Source organism: Strigops habroptila, chromosome 8, assembly GCF_004027225.2.
Source record: "Strigops habroptila isolate Jane chromosome 8, bStrHab1.2.pri, whole genome shotgun sequence".
Classification (NCBI taxonomy): domain Eukaryota; kingdom Metazoa; phylum Chordata; class Aves; order Psittaciformes; family Psittacidae; genus Strigops; species Strigops habroptila.
The window spans coordinates 5146718-5161939 of record NC_044284.2 but is presented as its reverse complement, the minus strand read 5'-3'; the positions used below and the strand labels follow the sequence as shown (position 1 = coordinate 5161939).

At 37.5% G+C, this 15222-nt stretch overlaps 1 protein-coding gene across 12 annotated transcripts in view; it reads left to right on the top strand.

Annotated features, from left to right (window-relative positions):
- Nucleotides 1-15222, top strand: part of EVI5 (ecotropic viral integration site 5) — a 79303-nt gene that overhangs the window by 25024 nt on the left and 39057 nt on the right. For 6 of the 12 annotated variants that reach the window (XM_030496255.1, XM_030496263.1, XM_030496261.1 and 3 more), the window contains 6 exons: nt 1570-1623; nt 4008-4040; nt 4604-4750; nt 11349-11483; nt 13632-13772; nt 14262-14420. In XM_030496255.1, coding sequence (XP_030352115.1) covers nt 1570-1623; nt 4008-4040; nt 4604-4750; nt 11349-11483; nt 13632-13772; nt 14262-14420 — 669 coding nt within the window. The remainder of the gene's footprint in view (nt 1-1569; nt 1624-4007; nt 4041-4603; nt 4751-11348; nt 11484-13631; nt 13773-14261; nt 14421-15222) is intronic. The other 6 variants (XM_032920135.1, XM_030496258.1, XM_030496266.1 and 3 more) reach the window with 3 other exon arrangements.

The following is a 15222-nucleotide window of genomic DNA, read 5'->3' as shown; positions in this document are numbered from 1 at the left end:
TGTCCCACACAGGAGGCTTGTAAGACACATAATAAGACAGAGTTTTATTTTGAGAGCTTGATTTTTCTTACACATTGAACCCAAGATTGTGTTTTCTGTCTGCAGCCACTTTTTCTTTTGGAGCTTCTGCAATTAATACATCATATGGGGAAAAAACCCACCCTGGGGGTGAAGTTTATTTCCCTTCTATGAACTGACCTACTTCCTGAATGTACTTAATCACTGCATCTTTTTGTTTTTGTGATATGAATAGGCATTTGCCACTTTTTTGCCCTTTATCACCTTTTTTATTTACAGCATAGTGTTTGATCTGGATTGCCTTCCTTGTTTTGTCATGTTTTTAGCCAGTTCCATGAGAAAAGGCAGTGGGAGAAATGATGGACAAGTGTAGTACATAAAGCTTAGTGGAGGGAGAGAGGTACAGGTTACTTCTTCCTGTCCACTGCTAGTCATTTTGCCTTTCGATACCAGTTTCTAAGGCATTGGTTCACAATTCAGTGACATGTACCTGGGAGCACAAAGGTGTTCCAAGCTTTTACAGGCAGTTTGTTACTGTTGTAGCAGGCACTGAGGCAGTTCGCAGCATTAGGACCTGGTAATGGCATCTGAAATCAGATTTGCAGGACTCAAATGATGGCCCTCTGCAGAATAGGACAGAATAAAATCATTTGAAAGACAACTTTAACCTTAGATTCTAATATTTTAACTTATTTCAAATCCTTCCTTGCTCCCCCCCCAGCCCAAAACCCAAAAAATCCTACCCAAACAAAACCAAAACCCAATCAGCCAAAACCAACAACCTAAAGCTGTCTGTTTCTAGGCCCTGCTTTGGGACCTTATGGAAATCATTCCCTGTCTTCTGCTAAGAAGCTCTGCTGTGTTAGGGAGATGGAAAAACAAGCGCGTTGAGTGTGCCTTTTAGCCCAGCAGAGCAAAGCATTACTGAACTGATATCCATGGCTCTATTCTTAGGGATACACACGGATCTCTTGTATATGAATGCTGACTGCTAAAATTTACAGGAAATGCACCAGTAAAATGTGCAATTCAGTACAATTCTTACTTCTGGGGCATCTGAGGTAAATAATTCTCAGAATAACCTTACAGATTAAAAAAGAAATGCTATGATATAATTAAACATAAATTATTGGGAGGAAAAGGAAGGAAACCTTGTAGCTGTCTCGTTAGCCTGTTCTAGTGCAGGGAGGGAACTTCCATGTCCCTCACCCACAACGAGCGTGTCTGGCTCTGTTCAGGAAGAGCAGGCTGTCAAGTCTAACGTGTGGTTAAGCCCTGTGGGTCACCTGCAGACATACTACTTTCATCTAATACAACACAGATGCTTTTGAGTAACACAAGACTCCATCTCTCCTTTGCTGTATCAAGCTGTTTAAACTCATCTTTTGAGTTAGTACATCACATAGAAAGATGTTAAAGAGGTCACTGTTTTTGTGTTTATATTGATTTTCGTAGATGTGACACGATAAAAATCTTTTTAGCGTGCTTGGCTTTTATCAGACTTCCAATTCATAACTTGAGAAATATAATTATGAATGGTTTACCTTCCAGAGGTTACGAACTGAAAACAGGCTCTTGAAACAGCGCATTGAAACACTAGAAAAAGTAAGTATGTTGGTGATTATATTGAATCTGTGTTAATTTATACTTAAATTGATGGCCATTTTATTATATGAAATGGGAATCTCATAGTTTACTGTTTTCTACTAATTTATGGTGTTTACTAACAGTGCTTAGCCAAATAGCATGGTAATAATAAAACAGTTAGGGTCAGTGCTTGTAAATGTGTGCGGTTGTTAAGTCTGACTCTTAGTGAATATGAAATCAAACATTTTGACATACCCAACTTCTGTTGTACTGTTTTCTTTCTGAACTAGAAGCATCTGTTTAAAGTCCAGAAGACTACATGAAGTAGTGGACTGCTTGGGTGGAAAAGAGGTTATTGTGAGAGAATCCTCAATTTTGAAAATATGAACTTGCTGGGTGTTTTTACGTAGGAGCAAAATGACAGATCTACCAATGACCAGACATGGAGATGAAAGCAGATTACTTCATCGCTAGCAAATACAGCGACAGAGGGGTGGTGTTTCAGCGTTCACATTCAGTACAGAAAATCTGCTGCCATGAATTTGTTTTATATAGTTTTGATTTTTTTTGTAGCAATTTTGGGTACAGGGTGGGGAAAGTATCTTTTATTTCGCACAGATTTAGTCTGGAGCAGTTTTGTTAGGCTGCTTTGTAACTGGATATGACTTTAAAAGTATACATGATAACTGGTATTGCTACATTGCCAGCATGCAGGCATTGTTCCCCAGTGGCCTCTCCTATATTCTGGTATCACGCTTCCTGTGACAGATTGCATCTGAGCTGGCCTGCTCTAGAATGAGAACATTCTTGTCCATCTTAACCAGGCATAGCAGCTATCTTTCATCAAATGAAATGGAATGCTCTTGTGAGTTGCAAACAGTGGTTTGTGTTTCACAGGGAGGAAAATGGTAAAGATTCAATTTAGAGTGACATAACTGAAAGATGTCACACTTCTGCTGTTAAATCCACTACAGTTTCTTGGAAAAACAGTCAATCTATGGCAGATTCTACTTAATTAATTTCTGAATTTTTAGTGTGGAAAAATGCACATAATGAGGACATACGAAAGATGTGACCAGAAATACAACTTTATAAACATCTTTGTTTCTACCGAAGTGCTGATAAAATGAACTCAAAAGTGCAGACTCTTAAGAAGTTGGAAGCTGTAGTGAATCACTTCAATGCTTGTGGCGAATCTATAATAGTAGATATCCCTGTTGTACACTTAACTTGCAGAGTTTGAAATCAGAGGGGTTTTTAATTAGGAAGTCCATGATGAACTGCCAGACACTAGTGCTGTTGCAAATTCTGTACTAAAAATTTCAGAATTCACTTTAAGTGTTCCATTCTGACTGGATTTAGAACATTTCAAAATGGGAAAATCTTATCTGTTAATAAGAATTTATGATGATGATTATCATCACAGCATCTGAAAAATGGATCATAAAGTGTGACCAAACCCATTCAGTTCTTCTGTTGGAAACTTATTTTTATTTTAAGATATATTTTTCCTCATCCTAACCTGTCTGATTTAGTTGTGATTTCCTTAATGTACCTTAATGACAAATGTCTTGCCTTAAATTCTAAGTAATGGCTCTTACCAACCAATTTGAACTTTAATTTTAATAAAAGTTCCAAGGATGAAGATGATCTGTGAATAGATGTGTTCTCTGTTGTAGAATGTGCAAAGATTGAGTGCTTTCAAGGGTGATAGAGTAGAAATTAATGAAACGTGCAACTGGGGGGGGTTGTAGTGCTTATCAGTCAGCATGCATCAATGCAAATTTCCTTCTTGAAAAATTTTGGCAAGGAAAGAGAATCTATTAACTGCTCAATTGAGTTCAGTAAACCCAAATATTAGCTGTCATAGTTGAAATTTTTTTACTTGTGTCTGTCAGTTTGCACCATTTAACTTTCCTGCTTTCTATTTGGAAGCTTTAGTTCTGCATGAATGCCTCAGTGCTTAGTGGAGTTTCCTCTGTGCTCAAATTATGCCTTCCTTTCATGTTGTGGGCAGACCATAGACCCCATCTTGCATCTATCTCCTAGATCATACCAGACACTGTATGTGTAACTTCTGTTAATTGGGAAGCGAACCATTCAGATCAAAATACCCAGTCTCCTGTAGGTGAATTTGAAGTGTTATGGAAATCTGGCTCTGAGATCTTCTTGTATCAAGAATGGACTGTGTTAAAGCTATTGCAGGATAGGCTGCCACTTCCAGGCTGAGTTACCTTAATTTATATGAGAAGTTGTTAATTTTGCAAGAAGAGTTTGTACAGAAAATGGGTAGAATTTGGGCATTTTCTTTTTCTCAGCTCTTGTCCTTTTTGTCACTATTATCACCCCTTTGTTTTTTGGTTTTTCTTTTCCTTATTCCTATCTGAATTTTTCCTTTGTAGGAAAGTGCTTCCTTGGCAGATAGATTGATACAGGTATAGTCTTTTAGTCTTTTACTGTATGACTCTCTTCCTACTCTCAAAAAGCCCCAAATTGCTTTGATGCATGCGTATTTGCATGCTGTACTCTATGCCTGCTTTGCTGATTTGGAATAAATATAGAGCTAATCTCTTGCTAGAAACTTGTTTAATATTGTTTACTAAAAATACATAAACCCAATACCTGCACGTTGTAATAATTTTCCTAACCTAATGTAATTTTTTGGTACAAATTCCTATGAGAAATGGATTCTCTGACACTGTATTAACACTTGAAATTGAATATTGCAATCTTTAATCTGTGCATGTACAACTGAGTAATATTGCATGAAAGGAACTTTACTGAATGCAAGTACACAATTGTGCTTGCTAAATGGATGCTGAACTTTGTAATGAAGTAGTAAAGCAGCTGTTTAGTACTACCTTGCCCTAAAATTTCTACCAATTGTACTCCATGCTGTTTGCAAAAGCAATCTGATGAAATAAGCAGCTAAGCATCACAAAGGCAGTCTGTCTTGGATTTGTCCTCAATTGCTTAAAAGAATAAATTATGTCCTAAGGGACAAGTGACAAGGGCCCAGGAGGCTGAGGAAAACTACCTTGTAAAACGGGAGCTGGCCACCATCAAACAGCAGAGTGATGAGGCCATTACTAAACTGGAGCAAGCTGAGAATACCATCAGGGAGCTCCAACAGCAGCAGCAATGGGTAAGGAGCCTGGCAGCACATCATCTCATCTCTTTCACTCATGTTTATTTTCACTCATCATTACATGGTCTCTGTGCTGTCCTTGTAAATGCTTGTTCATTGTGATTTGCATTCTTAAAATTACACAAATTGAACTAAGTGATATTTTGGTCTTTTTCTTACTGATAGATTAGATTCATAACCCTGGGTAGATGTAAGTTACTAATTTAAAACAACAACGACAACAAAAAACCCCACAACAAAACACATCAAGCCAAAACCTCCACAACAACAACAAAAACCTCACACAAAAATCCACCACCACCAAAGAAATAGTAACAAAAAACCACACCTAAAACCTTTGGTAGCTCCTAATGCTACGAATCCAGCTATTGCAAATTGTGTCACTCTGACTACCCAGATTTGAGAGTTGATTCATAATGCTTTTACCTAGCTTCTTATTTAAGTCTGTCTCCTCCATGTTTAAGTTTCTTCTGTGTACCTACATTGTTTTTCCCTAGCATGCATGAAATAGTTGCTTGCAGAAATAGAAGGGTATTGTCCCTGAGTTTGGAACTACAGGACTTTATGGAAAAGGTGTGGGTTTGTGTGCATATATAGAGCAGCTCTAGGTAGTAGTGTGTTTGTATGTACTGTCTTTTAGGTAGTATAATGTGTAAGGCTTCAGACTGTTACTATGCTACTGCAGTTACTGTCTCTAAGCCACTTACAAACTGCTCAGTATCTTCTCTTGGAGGAGGGGGGAATAGTTTTGGCAATCTTCACTCGCTGAATAAACTGTGCACTAGCAGTGCTGATGTGAGTGTGCTCATCCTGGTTTAAGTAAGTGATATCCGAGTATTTGTCTGAAGCCCTGGGCATTTTAGGTATATGAAATACAAGTTTTTAGAACTCAGCATGCTGCAGCTGCTTATCAGATTGCTGGTATCTCGTCTGGGAAGGTAGAGATGAGATGAGATTTACTGTTGGATTGAAAAGAAATCGTAACTTAAATGCAACATTATAGAAATAGCTAATTATATCTGTTTAATGCGTTCTGGTGTAAAAAAGGTGCATTAGACTAGTTGTAAGAAGTTATTGGTGAGCTGTTACTCTGTAGTGTGTAATGCTGCTTTTTCTTTAACTTTAGCAATTTCTTCAGGGGAAGAACATGAAATTATAACTGGGAAGATGGGGAATGTTCTAGCAATGCTTTACGAAATTTTAGGTATTATGTAAACTGTCACATGAAATAAAATGAGACATGTTTATAGACTGGGTAGCCAGCTGTTCCTTGTCTGATTACAATAGTACACATGCTTTTGGAATGTGTTTTTAGAAGCACCCATGTTACTTATCTGTACTGAATTAAAAGTTAAGAGACTAAAATGCTGTATTTATTAGTTAATTGATGGCTAATACAACTTTTAAAGCTAATGCTCTTAATTATTCTGGGGACCTTACTAAGCAGCAATGATGGGGAAGCCTGGCAGGTTGGCTAGGCATGGGAGCTGGTCCTGAGCAAAACTATAGATGATCAGTTTGCAGAACTGGCTAGATTGGAGCTGTGAGGGCAGCAGTCTGGGCAGGTTCTGCAGGAGTGGAGAGTAAGTAAAATGTGAGCCTTATTTTCCCCCTCTTAAATGTGAACATGACTGTAGGAAATAGTCTGACAGTGGGTGGAACTGAGGCGGTAAATCCACATGGTTATAAAGGGATTTGTGCCTGGTAGATGACTAATTTTGAAGAGTAAGGAATAGCACTGTGGTTTTGAGGACCGTCTGGATTAACTTAGACAACGTGATGAAAGTGTGAAGGTGGTTTCAGTTAGCAGTTCCCCAGATTCTGCTGCACTACTAACAGTTGTAGTTGTACAGGCTTTTAACTGTGTTTCCAAGCATGGAAATGGGAGCAACAGCTGTAAACAGCTGCGTACACACAGGGTACCACCTAGTGGAAATCCATGAATTTGTTTTGAATTTTAGCATTGCCCTTTGAGTGCACAGATGAATCTCTTTGCCGCTTCCCAGTGCCAGTAGCTTTTTGCTCTTGGCAATACTTCAGTTTTGTCTTACAAATACTTGCTTTAATATTTTTTTCCCTCCAATTATTTCAGTTTTGTTTATGATTAGCAAAAATGATTGCACTTAAAAATGAACCGCATCATTTATCTGCACTTATTTAATGTACAGCATCTATCCTACATATTATAATCTACATCTTTTCCAATCTTGAGTTGTCTGGTTCAGCATGATAGAAACTATAAAGTTTGGCTTTGAATTTCTGAATAGAAATGTGTGAAAAGAACTGCCTAAAGATACTTGCGGCTGCCTCTTCTGAACAACACTATGGGATTTAAAAAATCCCAAACCAACAACCAAAAAACCCCACAACCCAAACTCAACCCACTGTTACTTTTAAATCATGAGGCAGGAGGCATAAGAGTAGGGGTTGTGTTTCATCGACAGCAAAAATATTCTCTAAACCATAGTATTTCTAAGAAGGCTAACTCATCCTTTGTTTATTTAAGGTGCTTTGGAGGGAGGAAAGGAAGCAGAAGATAATAAGGCATGGGATAGAGACTTCACACTTAATTTTACTTTGGGTGCAAACTTTTACATCGTACACTGTGACAGAATTGATCTCTACTAAGGCTTTTAAAACCGGTGTATAACCTGTACATTTATTTTATATTGATGGCTAGGAAAAAAATAACTGTAAAGCTAGAAATATTCTGAAATTCTCTTGGAGTTCAGTGCTTCAGCTATCTCAATGTTTGCCAGAATGGTTTCAAAGAGAATGATACTAATCTATCTTTATATTCTTTGAGCATAGGAACTTGCCAAAGGCTTCTCGATGTGGTGGGTAACCAAAAGATTAAGAGGAAGGTGTTTTCCTCCTCGTACTGCTAGTAAATTAAGAACTGCATAGAGGAAGTTGTACCTGACTTCAACAGAATAGAGAAGGTTTTCTTTAGAGGCATGCAAGAGTGATGGTATTTGAGGAGTTAGGGGTGAGGATAATCAGCCTGTTTTAACTTGCTCCTAATAATTACACACTGAAATTTTTCTCTCTTCTTTTTCTGCTATTGTTCCTAAATGAAAAAGATGGCTTCTGCTGGATGTATAAAAATGATTTCTGCCAATTAAATACACCTCCAGAACACAAATCTCAGCCTTTCCCAATGATACTCTAATTTTCAGTGATTACCCAGTTCATCAGTCTGCACGCTTGAAAATGGAATGTGAGAAATGAGAGAGGCAGTTCAAGCTAAATTGCTTCACATCTTATTTTTAAATAGGCTCTTCAAGTGTGTTATGTGAAGATAGAATTTTAATTGACTAAACATTCAGATGGAAGCATATGCATTTTGCAAGGTAATTTATAGCCATGTATTTGGTTATTGTTACAGCAACTCCATAATGCATAGTTTCTTTTCAGGAGCTCATGGTAAAATGACTGATAATAATTAAGAGCGTAATAATTGATAAAGGGAAATATGTGCTTGTAAATGAGTGTTGCAACCTTATGGAAGGCTTTGCTTTATTTTACAATATACTTTTTTTACATTATGTTCTGTTTTGCAACCAAAAAGCAGAAAATGAAACTACCGTATTTAGTAAAGTACTACAGTTAGTGCTTACATGTGCAAACAAAGTTAGCTGGGCGGCTGCTGAACCATCTGTTAGTTGCCCTTCAGTGTAGGAAAAGCATTCTGTAACTATGTGTAATCTGTCATCAGCCAAAATATTATTAGGAGTGGTTGTGTCAGCCTCTGAGATGTTACTGTTTCTAAGATTTTTAAGCAAAGTTGGGGGAAAATAAATACACTTCTGTGAAGCCAAGCGAGGATTTGTTTCTTTCAGAAGTAGATGGCTGTAAAACTACATTTTGAGTGCTTTATATAACAGACACCTTTTCAACACAGCCAAGACAAACAGTGTTGCTGTGGTTAAAATATTTGGCTGGTGCCTCGAAATCTGGGTTTGCATTGTGGATTTTGTCAGACATTTTAGGGCTTAAGGAAAATATATAAAAGCAGCTTTTTTTGCAAAGAAGTCAGTCTTAAAGTAGTTCTCAAACACTGTTTTGACTATAAACTTGTGTTACCTTTATGTACTAAATTACTAAAATTCTGTGTTGTTTTAAGGAGCAAAAATCACAACTTGTAACTTTGAATATTTTGAATATTGTTTTTTAAAATCTGTTTTGATCTTGGCTGTATTTTTTTTCTCGGTGGGGGAGGGGGTTGCCAGTCTATCAAGACTTGATTTGAAGTTTGTTGTGGCTAGATAAGTACTCCTAACATATTCCTTAGGCAGGTGACATCTAAAGACCTATTTAAAGAAGGAATGACTTGTGCCTAAAACTGGATAAGTAACTTTTCTTACACTTTTCATTACTTATGATTTGACAAATATCAGTTAATCTTTGTAGTCCAAAATTATTTAGAATAAATTTACATCCTCATTTTGCTCCAACATGTATTCAGCTCTTCAACTCTCCTGTTTTCTGTCCATTTTCTGGAAAGTACAAGAGGACTTCTTGCCTGAGGAAAGAACATTGCATTCATTCTTGTTCCATATATATCATAAGCAGAATCTGGAACAAGAAACACAGAGTCCATTTAAGTTGCTATGGGTATCATCTGATGAAACTGTACCAACAGCCAGGGAATAAGAAAGATCATGTGAAGCAATTGTGGAAATGGATCAGCATTGTCCACCCATCCTCTCTTACGCTCAAATCAGCCCTACCTCCACTGCTTGCTGAGGCAAAGAGAACATGTGAATTAAAAAGAATAGGGATTGAATTAGTATTGTATAAGGCAAAATTAATATTAAATATAGTGATCTTTGTACATTGTTCTGTGTGTGTTCAACTGCACAGTTAAGTAGAATGGATAGTCTTAGTGACACTAAAGACTACCTGTATGAGCTATTTCTGCCTTTTAATGCTTTGTATATATCCCCTCTGTTATGGCTCCCTGTAGGCATATATATATAACAGTACAACAAATTGTAACACTATCATTAGTGTAGATGTTGAATTTGGGTTCTACTGAGTCATGATGAAAGGGTTAGGTGGTGTGCAGAAGTATAAAAACAAATTAAAACCCAGTTCCTTGACCATGTAGTTACATGTTGTAAATCCTTGTTTTGTCCTGTTTGCCTTTGGTTTGTGCATTAAAAGTCAGGGAATGCCATACCCTAACAAGCACATGGGATTGAAGACTCTTCCGTTAATTTTGTCAGCTGTTTTTAGATGCAGAAAACTAAATTGTTTGATGCAAACATAAAGTAAGAAATAGTTGTATCTTTATTTAGTATAACAAATGCTCTATGGATTTTAAAGTTGCATTGTTAATTGAATAAAACTTCCATCTGTGAACCCAAGTATAGTATTTATTCTTCACAATGTATTTAATGGCACCAAAGATGTACTAAATGATTCCCCTTTAAACTTAATTTTCAGGGTACCTATGCATATACTACCTAGGCATCTGTGCTTTGGGGATTTCAATGTCAGTGCTGCTGTAGGATGGCATGGCCTGTCAAGCAAGTCTGACAATCTGTGGTGAATCTCAAGTCATTTTAAAGTGACACAGGGAAGAAAGAAAATAACTTGTTCCTCCAGTCAATAGTTAAAAAGAACAAGTGGGGCTTTTGAATATAAATGCTTAATACAACTTCAGTTGGATGCATGTATGGAAAGATGCAGTTTCATGGAATTTTCCTTTAGCAAGTGAAAGTTTAGCTCTCACTTTGAATTCCAGCTAATCAACAGTTGAGAAATAAGTTAATGGTGAATTAACTTACTTGAGCAGAACTGTGGGGGTTTTGGTTTTGTTTTTTTATTCTCTTCTCCCATGAGGTTTGGGAAGGGTGTTTTATTATAAAAGGAATGTGTTTGGGTGTGCAAAGCTGGTCAGGGATAGTCTTGGAGTAAGTCCTGTATGGAAAGAGCCAAATTTCATTGTAGCTTGGGCCTGTGCTGTGTGTCTAGAAGGAGTTATACTGCTACTTGTGCCTGGATTTTTCTCGTAAATCCACAAGACTTGCTTGAGAAGAGAATCTCAGAAGGAATATGTATAGTGTGAGAAATGAGAGCTAAGGGTTGGAATGGAAGAAAGGGGCAAACTGAAGTGACTGTGCATTGAAGCTTACGTGGCTTTATTTTGAATCCAAGTTGTTAAAAGCTTCTGTTAAATCAGAGTTTCAGTGAGTAGGGATCAAAAGAGATACTTGTATTAACCTTGTAATTAGCCAGTCTTTCCTAAGCATCTTTTTTTGCATATAGCAAAATAATCACAGATCCTTTGAGGATTCTTCTGTTTGGGTAACAAAGAGAGAAGAGTGAGTTGTTGCTCATGAGTACTAATAGGAGTCTCAGTTTGGTCTTACACATTTGGCTGTGTGGTGGTGCAGTTGTTGGAGAGGCACAGCATTACAGTTCTTAGTTAGCAGTCTGGAAGAACATATTAATAGATTTGCATAAGGTAAGCACTTCTATTGACCTTAAGCTAGTATTCCTAATGTTAAGCATTTGAATCTGGCAAATAAAACCCCTTTCAAACCATCTGTGCTTCATACTAAACATATTTCTGCAAACTTTGTAGCATAAATGCAGTTCACAATACAGTGAAGACTTTGTGCTACAGCTGGAAAAAGAGTTGGTCCAAGCCAGGCTGAGTGAAGCAGAATCCCATTGTGCCCTGAAGGAGATGCAAGATAAAGTTCTAGAGATGGAAAAGGTAAATCAAACCAGGACCCTCTATATAAAATAACACTAGAAACAGAATACAGGTCCTTGTAATTCTTTGCATAACTGTGCTCTCAAATCTTCTCTTCTATGTTTTCCTGACTGCAAGATGCTTTTCAAACCTGAAGTTAATCTAGCAAAAAAACTAAGATCTGTCTGCACTTGGAAAGGTTTGTGAAGAACAGATCACTTTTCTTCTGTTCCTGAAGTCCACTGCAGTGGAATACTTGGATTCTGCTGGAGTCTTTGCAGAAAACATCAATTGCCTCAATTTTATCTTGTAACAGGAGCAGTAGGCTTAGAGTGAGCATTCAGGTGGTGTGAAACTAAATAGGTTGGGAGGGGAGGAGGAAAGAGTTCAGCATTCCCAGTTCTTGAGTGTCTCCCAGTTTGTTCCATTATGGGCAGGGAAAGAACACCTCCACAGTTTAGTATCAAAATCTCTACTGCTTTTTGGGTGCCATCCCAGCTCGTGACTTACTGATGCCAGAGTTCAAGCTGTACTCAAACCGACTGTCAAGCATTTACCTTTCTTTGAAGAAAATCTTACATGAAAAATAAAATAGAAGAAAAGGAAAGAAAACCTCCACTAACTGACTGAACCCAGGACACTGACCCAACATAAAGCATGCTTTTCAAATCCTGTTGTATTGGCTTTGGAAATTGTTTCCTCATGGAAATTTTAGAGCTGTGTACTCAGCAATGTGGCCAGAACTTACTAAATAATTAGATTAACCCACTGGAATAAAGATTTTTCTTTTTATATCTGAGGGGCTCGATAGGAGTCTGGCAGGCTAACAGTCTGATAGTTTTTACTGTGCTGACCATTGGTAAGAATTGGGTATCTAAGGTATTTTTCCAAGTTCAGAAAGAGACTGCTTCTTCATTTAACCTGTATCAGCATGAAGATAGCATACACTGAAAACTTAAATGTGAAGGAGAAACTGGAGCAGTGGGGGAAATTCCAGTGTAGCAGATAAACACAGATGAACACTAGTAACAGTCTGTCATAATGAACTTAGGCACATGAGAAAGTGACCGAAGTTGACTATCTCAAATTCCTACAAATACAGCTCTTTACCACTGTTAGTGACGTGTCATGTAACCTGGGAAGATTCTGCTCTGTAACCCAAGACCTGCATGGCTGTACTGACAGTGATGTGAACATTCAGAGACACAGCCTATCACTTCCTATGTTTGCCAATACTTGGATCCCATGATTTTGAAACATGGAGATGCTCGCTGTGTTCTTTTAATAATGTGCTTTACTCTGGACTCTCAGAAGACCTGGCGACTGTCACAGTATTACATATATACATAACTACTTAATTTTGCTGAAAATTACTACTGAAAAACACAGTAGAAAGGGATGAAGCACAGTTCAGCTTTGAGTATTCGGTGACCAATGATTTGACGTAGGGCTATGGTAGTTAGGCAGACTGTGTCCCTTTTCTTCCCTCTGTTTTTTCCCAGACTTTCATTATTATGCTTTCATCACTGTTTAACTTTCCCCAGGTCACTCCTGCCTTGTGTTTTCCTGTTTTCTGTTTAGCTTGCTTTAGTCTTTCTACTTTTTCCTCGTGTGTTTTTGTAAACATTCATGCACTTTCATCTGTAAGGCCTTTTCTTGACTGGTGATTGTTTATAAATGTTAATGGATGGTTCCTTTGTCAATATATCTTTTCTCCTTTTCAAAGGCAGATGGCTTCCCAAAAAATAAATTTTCTGTAAGTCTAAATAAAAGTTATAACTCTAAAGGTATAATTTCAGTTCCCAGTTTGCTTTAATTTTATCAACTAGCTCAAAATCTTTCAGATTTTTCTCCATATTTTGGATGCCTTGTGCAAAATAACGTAAATAATGCTTTGTTAGGGATACCAGTCAGGGAAATCTGGAAGTCAGAATACCTAAAATTACCTTGCCAACTTTTTTTCTGTAGTTGGATGCTGGAAGATACTTGTACACCCTTGCTATATCCAGGAACTTAGATTTTTGAAAGCTTTTGTTTTGCAGAGGATGTGTAATTAAGCAAATTTGGTTAGTAAGAAGAGTTATTATTCCATGTCTATATCTTTGGTGTGGGTCTCACTAAGCACAAATCTATTCAAATACATATTTAAGAGGATGGTCCTTGTTGCAGAGGAACAGCTCACTCCCTGATGAGGAAAATGTTGCCAGACTACAAGAAGAACTGATTGCAGTAAAATTAAGAGAAGCAGAAGCTCTGATGGGTCTCAAAGAACTAAGGCAGCAAGTCAAAGATTTGGAGGAACACTGGCAGGTATGGGTAGCAATACGCTTTTAACAACTTTTATTTTCAATGAATGATAAGCACAATTTTGAGATGTAGACATGAAGCTGCTGAGGTGAGAAAATCTTTAGGTGCAGCTGCCACAAGAAACTTTACTTCAAAAGTATGTTAGAAATCGATTCCTTGTTGTAGATGACAGAGAGCCTGCGCTGCCAGCTAATCGTTCTGGTAGAAAGGCAGTGCCAGATTGGTACCACTTCACTACATGTTAATAAGGGCTAGAAAGAGGTAAAAGTCTTGGGTTATTCTTGCAATTCACTGACTGACTGTAGTTGTGAATGACTGTCTTCAGTTTTTTAATTGTCTATTCTTAAAGCTGGTAAGTTCCCACGGATTTCTAGTTTTTAGGACAAACAGGAGCACAATGGCAACTTGTCCTGTGAAACTGAGATCTTAAATGAAATAAGGGGATTCCAGGAATGATCAGGCATTGTCAGCAATGGTGTGCTATTTTTTCAGCGTCATCTAGCTCGTACCACTGGAAGATGGAAAGATCCTCCCAGAAAAAACACGGTGAATGAGCTACAGGATGAGCTGATGACAGTTCGATTGAGAGAAGCGGAAACTCAGGCTGAACTCAAAGAGACCAAACAGAGAATGATGGAGATGGAAACGCAGGTACGTTACTGAATGCTAGCGTGTATGAATGGAGCTGAATGCGGGCAAATTGGTGTCAAATGGTAAAGATCTGATGAACTTTACCATCTACAGGCATAACTTTCATTCCAAAATGTGGTTTTTAATGCCTTTAGACGAGGAAGGAGGCTCTAGTACATACAGTCTAACTTACTTTAATGTCTCTTATTTAGTCTTTTCCAGGACTTTCTGAATTTCTCATTTGGACTAATTGGTAGACTCCATAAATGTGTGTGAATTGTAATTCATTAAATTGTAACTGGTGTAACAACAAAAGTGTTTTTAAGGTGTGTTTAAATTTCACAAACCTAATTGAGAATTCTGATAACAGTAATTCTAATTCTTCTAATGGCAGTGTTTTCTTTCTTCTGGTGGAATTGCCTGTGCTAGGTTATCTGTTGAGGTGGTGAATCTGGTTACTAAACTGTGGACTCTCAGCAAAATAGCTGTATGTTGCCAGGCAATTTTTAGCAGAAGCTTTACCTATCATGTGCCAGAAAAGAAAAGCATGATTCACTATTGCTGAGATTGTAGAGATAAGACAAAAATAACTTGACTGCCAAAAAGGTAACTAGGGAATAGGTTGTTAAGCAGTGAAAGTGTATTAAAGTTGGTGACTTCATATTACATTAGTGAACTTTCAACTGAATCAATAAGCATAATGTGCTGTTGGTTGAGAAGGGTTTTGTAACAAGCTTTTGAGAAACCTTCCCATGAAATACCTGCTAAATGTAACTGTTACTTGAAGGAACCTGTGCATTGAAAAGGCTAAACAAGCAAAAGC